This window comes from Aphanomyces invadans, assembly GCF_000520115.1.
Source record: "Aphanomyces invadans strain NJM9701 unplaced genomic scaffold supercont1.64, whole genome shotgun sequence".
Taxonomy (NCBI): domain Eukaryota; phylum Oomycota; class Saprolegniomycetes; order Saprolegniales; family Verrucalvaceae; genus Aphanomyces; species Aphanomyces invadans.
Genome location: NW_008580209.1, coordinates 118,476 through 132,105, shown reverse-complemented (window position 1 = coordinate 132,105; position 13,630 = coordinate 118,476). Strand labels below are relative to the sequence as shown.

The following is a 13,630-nucleotide window of genomic DNA, read 5'->3' as shown; positions in this document are numbered from 1 at the left end:
GCCATGACCATACAATTCACAACATCCACGAGCCACGTAATATCGTTAGCTGCGAAAGCGATTATTTACCACGGATCTCGAGGCTTGATAAGGTGCTCGATAAAGCCTGGCGTGTGGAGCTACAGCGCAATCGTCGAGAGCTATCGAATGGTAGGTTGCGGCAAAAATGGAGCGGGCGGTCGATCCTTGCCCCCGTGCATTGAAGTTTCTAGTAGCAGATTCACCACTTCGATGCGCCCCTTGCTGGCCAGCCCGTAAAGCCAACTAACCTACAAGAACCATCCTCGCCACCTTGTACATAGAGTGCAGAGACTCGCAGTACAGTTGCTGGGCAGATCTGCCAAGTACACAGGCTGCGAGAGAGGAGCAAGTGACTCGGTCACGAAAGCCATCTTGTAGGCATCGCCGTCAAAGATTCAAATGGCTTCGTGGCGTCCAAGCTCCCAATCCACGCGAAGTTTCCACTCAAAGGACGTAGACACGACGTGCGAAGGATCGAGGTTGTTGAAACGCAGCGCATCCCCTCCTCCGTACGACGCGGTTGGCCAACTGAAGGTGAGCTTCACGATGAGCTGCCACAAGTCGACCGTAGTGGGCCCGTTGAGATTTCCCAGCGTCGACGAATCCAATTATCTCGTCAGGCTCCGACAGGACCCAACGAAATCGGGAGTGTTGTCGGTATCATGTCCTTGCAGGATGGCTTCCATGGGCGTGGTGGCATAACCACAGTCCAAATGTGACCGCCGTTCGAGGCGGTTTATTGGACTTCGCGATGACCGTGAGGGTTGAATTCAAAAGCCACCGGGTCATCGTCCCTCCTGACAGCACACATAGCCACACCTCCCCATTCAGTGAAGGTATTGCACCTCGTGGCAATCATGCGGCTTCGAGGTTTACACGACCACTGGCACAGCTTACCCACTGTCCCATGTTTACTGTGGAGCATGGCCGCCTCAAGGGGTTTCGGGGTGGCCGACGCAAGGGAGTAATGACAGCCCATGCGAAGCCACAGCTCGTACGCAGCTGTGATATCGCTCGTGAATGCACACAAGAGGTCGCTGGTGGCGTACCAGGTCGCTATTCCTGCGACGAGAGGGTGACTGGCATCGATCGAGACGTGAAGGAAACACCTGAGGGTCCTTCGACAGTTTTGAGGTCGAGTTAGTCAAGCTCAGGAGAAAATGGCCGCAATGCCTCGATCGACTAGCAGGGAACGGCCGACCCACGGGGACGCCTTTTACCCAGTAGAACACAGCCAAAGTATGCCGAGGCGGGAGTTGGCAGGTTCGTTGGGGTGTGCAATGAAGAGCATGACGGTCGCGAAATGTGTGACGCCTACCTGGCGTCAATCGAGGTAACGGCGTAGCATCGCTGAATGACTTCAAGCCTGTCATGCATGCACCAGTAGGAAGAACAACTGAACATAGAAAATGTGTTTATCAACCATATCATTTCTCATTTCACTTCTCGATTTGCCTCCTTGGCCCTGAGGCGCTTGCTGCCTGTTACCCTCTGCCCGACCGTCGACCTGCACACAGCCACACATAAGTTCAAGAGGCTCTGAGCCATAGACTCGGGCAAACGCATAAAGTGGTTGAATGGCAAGCATCACCGCTACAGTGAAGCTCAACTAGCACAACTTCACCGTCTGGAAGACCAGTTTCCGCGGAAGACTCATGGCGACGGGTATGCACAATCAACTTACCGCATCGTTCAGCATGCAACTAAGAATCGACGACCAGAATGCTCTGGGGATCCTCATTGAGACGATCAAGCCCAGCCAATACTGCCATATTGAGGACATGAAGCATGTCGGCATAGACTACAAAGCACTCGTATCACGCATTCAGTCATGAACGAAGACTGATGGCATCCAAGTCGCGATGGAATGGGCCAAGCTCACCTGGAATCCGCGCCAGGAGACACTTTCGGACTTATCAACTGGCTTCAAATACTGGTGCGCCGCCTACACGAAGGACTCAAGGGTGAGTCCGAAGCCAGCCAAGTAGTGAAGCTACTTACCTTGATATCGTGGGAGTTCCGGCACCTTGTGGGCCGGTTGTCGATCTTGCCCGACGAAAAACAATCCGTCCCCAAGACTAAGGTCGTCCTTGAAGACGAATGAAAGGCCGCAGTTCGAAATGGCGTCATTATGCGCCGTGTGGCCATGCCAACGAAGATGTAGACGTGGCACACAACGCAACAACAGTCGTGAGCGGAGCCAAGGACGCGGCGCAACACGAAGTGACCATGCTGAACGGGGCGAACGCACATCTAAGAAGGGTACCTGTCACTACTGTGGCAAGGCAGGGTACAGGTACGTTGACTGCCGCTAGAAGGCTCGCAAGCGCGGCCTCCATGGAGCCAAAACGCGCAACACCAAGGGAGTTCACTTCAACACGGAGGTCTACATGTTCTCGATGTTCGAGAACGGACATGACCTAGAAATTGTCCACTCAAACGACGAATCAAAGGAGGACGAAAGCATCCAACCTACCGACGTAGATGCCTACAACACCGAACTAATCTACTTTGGGGAACTCGGCGAAGCCCTTCCACTCCGCACCGACCCAAACTGGTTACCTACGTGCCAACCGGTCAGACAACTGTCCATCGGGGGAATTCCATACAAGTTGACGTTTATGAGCCGCCAAGACCTTGCGGCTCCCCAAAACAAACCAATCCAAGACCAGACACATGCTTGGCGTTACCCCCGGCTCTGCCGTCGGTACCTGGTCACAGAGTACGACGTGAGAGCATTCGAATGCACCCTAGACGACGAGTCCTTGTACTGTATGTGGCATGGAGTCAAGGCTTACGAGACGTATATCGACGACAGAAAATTCCTCTTCCCCATCCTACGTTTCTAAGCACTTGCATGAACATCCGGGACACACACCAAAAATGCGTCGATCTTCTTGGCAGTGTGAATTGGCACATGTATTGTTGGAAGGTAAAGTTGATGGGCAGTTCCAACCGGATAAAATTTTCGGCCAATTGCTCGTCCAAGAGACCAAGATACACGGACGAATCAACTTATCCTTCCAACTTCACAAATGAACCACTTCCTTTCCAGCCAATGGCTCCCCACACAATAATGCTTTGGCGGCCACTTTCGAATGAGGGCGCAAGGCACTCGACGGAAATCGCCTCCCCAGGTCAACGACAAGCAACTCACACGCACATTTTGATCCAGACAAGTTAAATGGACTATCGTCAGTCCAAACAACTCATCTCCAGTCGTCAACGGTAAGCTTTTTGTACTTCACTTCACTGTGTATGGCAACCGCATTTTTGCTCCTTTTGAAGGAAACGGCTTGCGACGAGTCGCACACCCACGAAGACCCGTTTCCTCAATACGCCGGCGTATTGTAGAGTTCGAAGTGTCCATTTTGTGAAAGACTTCAAGCGTTTCACGCAAACAGTCGGCACTTAAACGTTGATTTTGTTGAACCGAGCGGACAATTATGCGGTCCTCGTGTTCTGTGGTAACACGTGGGCGACCAAAGCGAGGCCGAGTTGAATTTGTTCCATGGGTTTGGTAGCTTTCACAATCGACTGAATGGTAGCCTTACTCAGGCCCAAACTTTTGCAAATTTTCTAAGGGACTGTCCATCAGCGAGGCTTGTAACGACAAAATCTCGCAATTCATGCGAGTGGTGCTACTTTCCAGGTTTAGATCGACCATCAGTTGGATTCACCGCCATAGCAAACAACGAAGCGATGGAAACTTCAGCGCAAGACAGCTTGTGATTTACCGCGTTAACGGTTGGCCACGTATTCAATGTTTGGCGCCAATTTTTGTAAAATCGTATAAAGACTTTTGACATGGATAATCTATATTATCGACATTTGAGTCAATTTTTCACGACGATTCTTGCGCCAATCATACCGCACAATAAATCAAACTTGCTTTAGTCACTGTTGGCTTTCTAGAGTTCAAATTTCTGCTGTCGAAATGAGACAATGAAAATATGTCCACCGTTTGAAAACTTTGACACCCACCGTACTTTCATCCCATCGGCACCCCCGCCGACACCGAATCCGCATCCGCAAGCGAAGACGAAGCTGAGCCGGAGTTCGAGTTCGAGACCGAGTCGTCCCTCAAGTCTCCGCTAGCATCAAGAGTGAGAATGTTGTCGATACGTCATGTTCAGACGATAGTAACGACGAAGCCGACATGGCATTGTCGGTCAAACATTGCGACGCACCTATCATTGAACACCGTATCGTGATCGACTCCGGCGCTTCGGCACACATGACTGGCGCGACCGACCACTTGTACGCCAAGACGCCATGCAACCGTCAGGCCATCGCCCCCAACGGCGGAGTCACCACGGCAACGCTAACTGGCACCCCGAACTCAACATCAGCACGTCAACTCCGTCATCACTTACCTTAACCGACTTCCAGCTCATCAAGGGAATGACAACCATGAGTTTGTCCGTCCCGGCCATGATGCGCGCCAACCCTAAGGTTCATGTGGAATACCAGCGCGACGCGTATGTTGGCGTCTGAGGCCGCCCTTGCATCGGATGCTGGTGTAAGTGACAAGGAGATTGGTCCGAATAGTGAATCTGAATATGGTGTTAGATGTCTGCATTGGAAAATTTGGCAGAATTGGCAAGTGCCTTGTTTTGACTGTCATTATACCTGTTGTGTTTCATGGTACAATTCGTTAGTAAAGGTCATCTTTTGTTAGAATTTCCTTGAAACAGGGCCTTTTTATTTGCTATTCGGAAATTGCACGAATTCATTTCGTTGTGGCTCTCTGTAGACGAAAACTGAACACATCCTCAGCGACATAGTCAGTTTGATCGCAAATTGGATACGTGAATGTGAGCGGATGGCACATCTCTCGTCAGTCATCAAGTTTTTGGGTTAGAGGTCTAAAGAATACGAAAAGACAATGACTCGCGGCGAACGTCGCTGATAGCCGTTTGAAAGGTCACCTTCAACTTTCGTTTGCAATTAATCCGGATAACAGGTCAATATTGCCCACTTCAATTGGATGTTCGGATAATGCCTGTCAGTTTTAATATCCGGATGTGCTGCTTACTTGAGAATACGAAAGATGGGACTTGACCCAGTTGCGCAGGTCGAAGGCAACGAAGATGCAGCAATGCTTCGCTGCAACCAAGCTTCGGAAATGTGGAGGATGAAGCTGCGCGCCCACGACAGTGTAGATGCTCAGAACCCCTTTGGGACGTGGTGTTCGGCTCAAGTGGTAGAGGTACAAAGGTTGAACGACAGGACGACGATATCACCACGCCTCGTAAACGTAGGCTACGCCGCAGTCCGTCGTGATTCGATACCACGGAATGAACTCTCATTGGGATGAAAGGCTACCTCGGGACTCCGCTCGTCTTGCTTCGTCTTCGACTCATGTACGAGCCCATACTTCACGAGTGGAAACTTGATCTGAACAAGGCTCGGAACGACAACTTGCCTATTGCCTTGGGGACCCCGGTGCACGTTTTCGATAACTCATCATGGCGAGAAGCTCACGTGACATGTGTCTGCGTCGACCACGTCCGAGTTTTACCAACAGGTAGTAGTCAACGACAATCCGCAATGTCCCATGAAGCGATTTCCTGTCCAGATTCTCCCACGGAAGTATGGCTGCCGTTTACCCCCCACTCTATCACGCCGTCCGAGAAACAGCGCACACGTCGCATCCTCCACTCCAACTCTTGTTTTGAGCACTACGTCCATGCCCTGCGACAGATCAATATGCGGCTATTTGCCGTCGACGGGGACGGGAACTGTCTGTTCCGCGCCGTGAGCCATCAGTTGTACGGAGACGATCGGCACCACGGCATCGTCCGTCGGTTCTGCATGGACTACATGGAGCTCCAGCAAAGTTTCTTCGAACCGTTTATCGTGGGTGACATGACCGCCTTCCAGCGCTACGTGCGGTACAAGCGGCAGGACGCAGTGTGGGGCGACGACCCTGAGCTCCAGGTACATCCAACGGCATCGTTCGCATTGCCCAGATGTGTGTGTGCATCAGGCCATTTGCGAGCTGTACGACCGACCTGCTCAAGTGTTTGCGTACGATGCGTCGGCCGGTGCCAAACGACTTCGGGTATTTCACGACACTCAAACGCGGCCTCCAATCTGGTACCAACCACCGCGCCTTCGTTTTGATGATCGGTGCTGCGTTAGTTTGAGCTTTTACGGTGGCGGTCACTACGATTCTGTTGTTGGTCCATCGCACCGAGCAAACTTGTTGGCGTACGTCATCGTGCGAGAAAGCACGACGGATGACGAGGCAGTAGGGACGAGCCTGGGGCGTACGAGGCACGAAAAATCGCGTTGGCCCAGCACAAGCAGTGGAGTGACGAAGAAGCGTCGGTGCTTGAGGTCCGTATGGCGGACGATCGGTGTTGTCATGGATGCATCTAGTTGTCGCGCAAAGAGTTTGGAGGCTCCACTATGACGTTGGAGGCGGCGTTGGCGGCGTCATGTGAGGCGTACGATGCCGAGGTAGCGAAGCGCATCGATGTGGCCGCGATCGAAACCGTGCGAGCCGAGAGCGAGCTCCACCAACTTCAGGTTCGTGTTGGTGCGCCATGGAGACTATGACCGTCCCTCCAGAACGAAATGCTGCAATGCGTGGCCAAGCAGAGCGAGGAGGAACTGCTACAAGCCGCGCTGGAGGCATCGATGGACCCGGTGCGCGATCGTGTGTGTGTGTCGAATGGGCTGTCCACAACAAGTTGTAGTACCAAGACGAACTCGAGGTCGCTCTGGCGCTGTCGACAAACGGCATGGACGCGTACGCAATCGACGCTTTTGACGAAGAAGAAGCTGAGATGCAGCGGGCAATTCAGATGTCGATGCTGCAGTAACACGACCGAGGGTGCCGAGGAATTGTAACATTACGACAACACACTAGATGAACCTAGCTCTCGTTGTATCGGGAACGGTCCACGATTTAGGTCATCGAGACATCGTCCGTCGCGTCCGCCACTTCCACGGCATCGATCTACAGCATGCCAGTCAAAACAAGCAGGAAGCAGCGCGCCTGGATGGGACGTACGTATGGCTGCAATGCCGCGCCTTCAATGATCGTAAACGACTGGTTCACCCCCACGACTGACACAGAGATGTTGGTCGCAGACAACTCCTGGTTGCCTTCCAAACAGCCTCGAATAGCTTGCAGCGCGTGCTTGATCAGGTCGTCCTTGCCCACTACAATTTGTCTCAACCGAGAACACATACGATGGGGAATATACATGTAGGAAACGATTGGAAATGCTTCTCCAAGTATGTGCGAGCCGACTGCGACCGGGCGCCAATGGCAATGCCGTTGTACTCGTAGTAATTGCCGGAAGGGCACGTCTGGAAGAGATGAGGACCATTTTTCTAGCAACACGTCGTGAAAATCAAATGAAAGCGACGAAACATCGTACATCCACGCCAGCAACAAGCAGACCCACGCCATAAGGACGTCGGACGTAGGACTGTGTGCACTCTTGCTTCTTGTCGGCAACATCGCTGACGAGACGAGCGACGGGAAGCGCGCTGCCGTAGACGAACTTGTGGTTGAGTGCTTCCGTGCGCATGAACCGTGCCAACGAACGCGCGTCTGCAGTCAATCCAGCGATAGCAATGCCCATGTGGGTGTCGATTTCGAACAACTTTTTCGTCGGGTCGGCCAGCTGCTCCGATTGAACGCGCTTGATCGCAGCCAAAACGACGGTCGAGTTGCTGCGAAGACCAAGACAGGCAGAACCTTGCTTGACTGCCTCCATGGCGTAGTCTATCTGATGCAGATGGCCTTGGGGACTCCACACAGTCACGTCCGTGTCATACTGATTGCGGAACATCGCGCTTCTTCCTTCGGTTCTCCGCCTCAAAAATGTGCGATTGGGGGAGTTGCATATCTTCCTCTCAAAATAAATACTAATTATCACAGTTTAGGACTTCAACAGTGCGTGCAAGCGCGCCTACCATAGCATCATGAATCTGAACGAGCCCTCCACAAATCTCGACAAGCGCTTTGGATCGACTACCAGAACAAATTCCAGTACACCTGGCCCTGTTTTCAGCCAGCGCGATGGTGACTTTGACGGACTTGTACCAGCTAAAGCCTCTCCCATGTCGAGGCAATCTCCCGTTTTCGTGCGTGATTTTGCCTTTATATCAAATAAATGATTCTTTATCTATTTCATAACAACCACATGTTTCATCCGTATCCGGATAACGTTGACAGAAAGTGTCAATGGGCGGGCGCAGTTTGGAAGTTCCCTGAAGTCGTCGGGTGGTGGTTGCTCGCATCATGGCTCGCGTCGTTATCCCTCTCGTGGCGCTTGCTATCTCGTCCGTCTTGTTTGCCGCCGTCCGTCGACGAGCTAAGAAGGAGCGCCCGTTCCCGTCGGTCCGTACGCCGATCAAGCGCGTCCCGCTGGACGAATTGCCCAAGCTCAAGAACGATCTGGTCATCCGAGCGTATTTGGGCCAACCTACTGAGCGCGTCCCCGTGTGGTGCATGCGTCAAGCCGGTCGTCACTTGCCGGAATTCCGTGCTTTGCGCCAAGCGGGCTACGATTTCTTCACTGTACGGTCGCCCCACCTGGGATGCATGATCTTGAAAGATGCTGTAGATGTGCGGTGTTCCTGAACTCGCGGCCGAAGTTACGTTGCAGCCCGTGCGCCGTTACAACGTCGACGCCGCCATCATTTTCAGCGACATCCTTGTCGTGCCCCAAGCGATGGGGATGGAAGTGGTGATGTTGCCTGGTGTGGGTCCGGTGCTCCCAGCGCCCTTGCGCACCCCCGCCGACTTGGACCGTCTCGTCGAGCACCCCGACATCGAAGCGACGCTGGGATACAACTTGGACGCGATCAACTTGACACGTCAACTCCTCAAGGGCCAAGTCCCTCTGATCGGGTTCTGTGGCGGTCCGTTCACGCTGTTTACGTACATGGTGGAAGGGGGCGCATCCAAGACCAAGTCAAAGGTCAAGACTTGGCTGTACAACCACCCGGAAGCCGCCCATCGCGCGCTTCACGCGATCACAGACGTGTGCGTTCGCTTCCTGTTAGAGCAGCATGCCGCCGGTGCGCAAGCGCTCCAGGTTTTTGAGAGCGTCGGTGCCGAGGTGTTGACCCAGGCGCACTTTTACGAGTTTGCATTCACGTACATGGCTCAAATTGCCGATCGTGTCAAGGATAAGCTCCCGGACGTGCCGCTCGTTGGGTTCTCCAAGGGCACGCCGTACGCGTTTGAGCAACTGGCCACAACCAAGTACGACTGCCTTGGGTTGGACTGGACAATGGATCCTGTCGCAGTGCGGCAGCAGACCGGCGACCGCGTGAGTCTCCAGGGAAACCTGGACTCTGCCGCCATCTATGCCGAGCCAGAGACCATTCGCAACGAAGTCAAGAAGATGCTCGATGCGTTCGGGACGCAAAAGTACGTGGCCAACTTTGGCCACGGGTGCAACCCAGACTTTGACCCGGAGCGAGTCGACACGTTTGTCAAGGCAGTCCAACAGCTCTCGTTACAATAGGCGACGTAAACGCACCACGTCGAACCAACGTTGGAGAGTGCCATGAACGATTTATTCAGAGGGGCTTGACGTTGAGGGCATCGGCAAATACCTAGTTCACCATGACGAACGCCATGCTACGGCAAACTGACCGTGAACATGGAGCTCACGCTCTCCATTCGCTGGGTCTGCTCCCGCTCCAGGGCATACAATTGGGTCTTTAGCGCGTCGACTTGGTTCGCCACTGCGGCGAACTTGACGCCCAACTGGTCTGCCTTGCGACCGACCCCACATACCTCTGCCTGCGCTCGACGCATGAGCGCGATTCGTGCCACGTGTGCGTACCTGGGCGTGATGGAAGCCATCGTCCACAGCGCTCGTGAGCCGAATCTGCTGTGTTTGGACGGTACTCAGTGCCTGTTCCATCATGTGGAGGTCGTCTAGCCGTTGCTGCGCAAACGCTTTCAAGTCACGTTGGTGTAACGCAGCAGACACTTCAAACCCATGCAGCTGGTCGCTGATGCTCTCGACTTGTTTTTGCCATTGCGTCCGCAACGTCGCGGCTTCGTCTGCCATGGTTTTGGCCCGATTTGTATGGTCGTGGCGGAGTTCGTGGACGCGATCCTTGGTGTCCATCACGTCGCGCTGCAGCGACTGCATCCACTCGACGTTGTGGCTGTGGCTGGCTTTGAGGATTTCGTTGTCTTTGGCCCAATCCCTGTGTTGTATTGCGGGTGAAATGAGCCAGCGGGAGATAGAATTCTCGTTTACCGCTCTTTCAGATTCCACACCTCCCACGTACGCTTGACGGTGTCGAGCTCACGCGACGCCGACGTAAACTGTTCTCGTTGCCGGTCGACCTCGACTTCCAGCGCTTGCAGTCGTCGATTCGCATCCTTGCGCACGTTGTCTACCTGTCCAGCGTGTCAATTCCTTTCACACGAGCCCGTAGCATTCGCTACCTCGGCCATCAAGACGTCCGAAAGAGTTTCGAACGCTTGTTTGAGCGCTCCCAGCTGCGTGCTAAAGTACGCAAACGTCGCTTGCGACTCGAGTTCAAGGTGGAGTTGTTCCGCGGCGTCTTTTTGAAGTGCCTTGATCTAAACCAGATCCTGTCAGCGCTAACCGTCAGGAGCTCCTTACAGCTTGGCGGATTTGGTTCAAGTCGGACAGGGGTTTCTTGGCTTTGGCGAGCTGCGATGCTGTCTCTCGCAGCGCCGTCGTCATGGCGTTTGTGCCGCCTCGCGTCGGTTCAAGATACCCTGTGAAAAAGCATACATCCTGCAAACCCTTCCGAATAAATACATGCCTTTTGAAAGGTGAGGTGTTGAAAAACCTCGTATAGTTTATACTGCAAATCGTATCAATGATGGGACAACCGGTGTATCTGGACGACGGCTTTCGCCGCTGCCTTGAGGGAATGCCGCTTGCTCAGAGTCTTGAGGCCAGAGATCGCCGCGCTCAGGGGCACCGTAGCGTCGTTGGCAGTCTGCATCCACGTGTGCTTGAGTAGTTCCTCCGCGGATGCACTGTCAAGGACCATGACGACTCATAGCATGTTCATGGACCACTTACCGTTTGGAGGGATCGACGACGAGTGCAGCCTTTACGAATGCTTTGGCGCTTGGCGAGATGTCGTCCCAATACGGGGACTCAAACGTGTACACTCCTTTCTTGATCTTCTTGAACATTTGCGACGGGTTGTCGTCGTAGAATGGGAGGTAGCCGCTCAAAAGTGCGAACGTAATCACGCCGATGCTCCACACATCCACAGCTTTGTTGTACAGACCACGTTCGCCCAACAGCACTTCGGGTGCCACGTAGGCCGGGGACCCGCACATGGTCGTGAGGTAAGAGTCGTCCTTTGCCAAGCCAAAGTCGGCGATTTTTACAACGGCCGTGTGGTCGTCGTGACTGCTAAGCAGGATGTTCTCGGGCTAGTTACGAGTACGATAAGGACACGCTGTGCTGATGGAAGCAAGTACCTTGAGGTCGCGATGGACAATGTGCTTGGCATGGCAGTACGCGACGGCGTCGACAATGGCGTGGACGACGTCCTTCGCTTCACGTTCGGTGTACACAGACTAGAAGCAGAGTTAGTTCAACCTCTTTTCACTCCCTGTACACCTTTTCAACAATGCGGTCGAACAAATCGCCGCCTTCCATGAGGTCCGTCACAATGTATCCTGCGGTCGCTTCAAGGAAGAAGGCATTGCACGAAATCACGTTTGGGTGATGGAGTTGTTGCAAAATGTTCACCTCGCGCTCAATGTTTTGAAGTTCCTGCGGCGAAATATTGCGCAAGTCCAAACACTTGGCGGCGTACACAGTGCCGGACGCGATGTGGACACATTTGCGCACAACCGAGAACGCGCCTTCACCTAGCTTCTCTCCCAGTTGGTACTGCGACCCAAACGTAGCTTTAACACCCTTGGGCCTCAGGATGGACTGCTTTTGGGCGTTGCCAGTCGCGTCTGGAGGACAGATGAAGGACCACTCGCACCCCATGTTCGCTACTGGCTGTGACTCTGTCGGTCGCGCAGCTCTCAAGTGTGGAAAATGCGATATCCGGAATTCCGGATGGCTTGCAGCTGTTGTGTTCCTCAATCCTTCGGTTTATATTGTAAATTTTTGCCAAATTTGCCGAATGAGTTCGATCCAACTGGCCAGTGAGAATCTCCGGAAAACCGCCGCTTCGATATTATTGGCTATAAATGTGAGATGATTGTACCTTTCCTCATTGCAAATCAAAACTTTCAACGCAGTCACCAGCTGACATTCCCCCTCACGTCTCCTTTTCACACTTCCATGGACGACATCGTGACAAAGCAACATGCACACCCGAATACTGTTTTCCATTGTTTGTACGGGTTCTTCAACCTCGGGTACACGAGACACCAGCTTGCGGCTGTGTACAACAAGTCGGAGAGGACAATCGGCAACTGGATTCGCGTCTATCAAGAGATGGGGACGTATGAACGATCGAACGGGACCGTGGATCGAAAGTTTACTGTTGCACAGCGACTTTGGCTGCGGGACTTCTACGAGCGACGTCCACTTGCGTACTTGGACGAGGCACAGGCCGAGTTCAAGAGAGTTCACCACATGGACATTTCAAAATCTACTGTTTGGCGAATCATCCCCGACTTTGGCCTAACGTGGAAAGTATTGGAGCGTCGCGCTATGCACATAAAGGAGAAAAACGTGTTCCGCTTTGTCAAAGAAATGGACAGCATCGACTGGAGTCGTCAAACCTCGTCTTTTTGGACGAAGCATCGTTTGACAATCGTGGAGTGATCCGCAAGAGGGGCTACGCTCTCAAAGGAACAATGTTGGCCATACGAGGCGATTTTCAACGCAAGCCGAGAGTATCAATTTTGGCATTCATCGGCGTCATTGGACTCATTGACTACAGTGAACGGGGGAATTTAAGCTACACCCCGAATCGAAGTGAAGGGCTTTCTGGCAATATGATTGGTGGGTATACTTCGAAGTTCGACACATAATGTGACCAATCAAACTCCCTCAAAATCCGTCAGGAAAATTTGAAATAAATATGAAAACAAGGGGACGTGAAGTTGAGTATACAGTATACAAATCTAAATTAAATATTAAAGATATTGACATGAAACCACGACGAATCGCTTCGTCTCGTCAAGCCCTATCGATTGCACCTATTTTGAGCTCAAAATTTCTTGTTTGACCAAACGGCGATAAAAAAGATGAATTATTCCAATGGAAGAGCCTTAAGGAAGCTACCACGAACTTGCTGGGGTGATCAACTCCCAAGCTTTGATGGCTCGGTTGAACAAGGTCATTCTCTTCACTCGTGCAGTCGGTGAGTACCAGTCATCTTCATTGTCGTCACCATCCACTATGTCTTCCGCTATCCACAGGCGTTTGAACGGCGCCATTACGGAGATAGCAAGAGATTGGCAGTGGGAAGTAGCGTTAGCAGGTACTGACAGTGGCGGGCGTCATCGAGGGGACTTTTACTCCTTCATGTGAAAAAAATTTGCTACGATAGACTTGGAATACGTGAATCGAATCTGCATCGCGCGCTGGTTCGAAGCGTGCAATCAAATGATCCTGAAACACAATACCTTGCAAAATATTCTGCTCCAAAGTTG

The 13,630-nt window shown here is 52.7% G+C and overlaps 6 protein-coding genes across 6 annotated transcripts; 3 read left to right on the top strand and 3 right to left on the bottom strand.

Moving 5' to 3' along the window:
* The first annotated feature begins 5,052 nt into the window (after window positions 1-5,052).
* Window positions 5,053-7,128, top strand: H310_14246 (hypothetical protein). Its single transcript, XM_008882057.1, has 11 exons — window positions 5,053-5,233; window positions 5,286-5,387; window positions 5,431-5,551; window positions 5,603-5,964; window positions 6,014-6,123; window positions 6,169-6,237; window positions 6,282-6,366; window positions 6,409-6,558; window positions 6,601-6,678; window positions 6,729-7,041; window positions 7,111-7,128. Exons 1-10 carry the CDS (start codon window positions 5,075-5,077, stop codon window positions 6,852-6,854), a joined length of 1,362 nt encoding a protein of 453 aa, XP_008880279.1. The 5' UTR covers window positions 5,053-5,074; the 3' UTR covers window positions 6,855-7,041; window positions 7,111-7,128.
* On the bottom strand, window positions 6,821-7,866 carry H310_14245 (hypothetical protein). The gene is made up of 4 exons (XM_008882056.1): window positions 7,419-7,866; window positions 7,242-7,371; window positions 7,046-7,197; window positions 6,821-6,991 (listed from the first exon to the last, which is right to left on the bottom strand). The coding sequence occupies exons 1-4, from the start codon at window positions 7,833-7,835 to the stop codon at window positions 6,941-6,943; spliced, it is 750 nt and encodes a 249-aa protein (XP_008880278.1). The 5' UTR covers window positions 7,836-7,866; the 3' UTR covers window positions 6,821-6,940.
* Window positions 7,867-8,251: 385 nt separating this feature from the next.
* On the top strand, window positions 8,252-9,679 carry H310_14244 (uroporphyrinogen decarboxylase). Its single transcript, XM_008882055.1, has 2 exons — window positions 8,252-8,566; window positions 8,613-9,679. Exons 1-2 carry the CDS (start codon window positions 8,288-8,290, stop codon window positions 9,519-9,521), a joined length of 1,188 nt encoding a protein of 395 aa, XP_008880277.1. The 5' UTR covers window positions 8,252-8,287; the 3' UTR covers window positions 9,522-9,679.
* Window positions 9,638-10,727, bottom strand: H310_14243 (hypothetical protein; the record flags this gene model as incomplete). Its single annotated transcript, XM_008882054.1, has 5 exons — window positions 9,638-9,802; window positions 9,846-10,218; window positions 10,272-10,414; window positions 10,463-10,600; window positions 10,644-10,727. The coding sequence occupies 5 exons, from the start codon at window positions 10,725-10,727 to the stop codon at window positions 9,638-9,640; spliced, it is 903 nt and encodes a 300-aa protein (XP_008880276.1).
* A 64-nt stretch (window positions 10,728-10,791) lies between these two features.
* On the bottom strand, window positions 10,792-12,063 carry H310_14242 (CAMK protein kinase). Its single transcript, XM_008882053.1, has 4 exons — window positions 11,628-12,063; window positions 11,486-11,584; window positions 11,076-11,437; window positions 10,792-11,029 (listed from the first exon to the last, which is right to left on the bottom strand). Exons 1-4 carry the CDS (start codon window positions 12,006-12,008, stop codon window positions 10,864-10,866), a joined length of 1,008 nt encoding a protein of 335 aa, XP_008880275.1. The 5' UTR covers window positions 12,009-12,063; the 3' UTR covers window positions 10,792-10,863.
* A 245-nt stretch (window positions 12,064-12,308) lies between these two features.
* On the top strand, window positions 12,309-12,797 carry H310_14241 (hypothetical protein; the record flags this gene model as incomplete). The annotated part of the gene is made up of 1 exon (XM_008882052.1): window positions 12,309-12,797. The coding sequence occupies one exon, from the start codon at window positions 12,309-12,311 to the stop codon at window positions 12,795-12,797; it is 489 nt and encodes a 162-aa protein (XP_008880274.1).
* Between the last annotated feature and the right edge of the window lie 833 nt (window positions 12,798-13,630).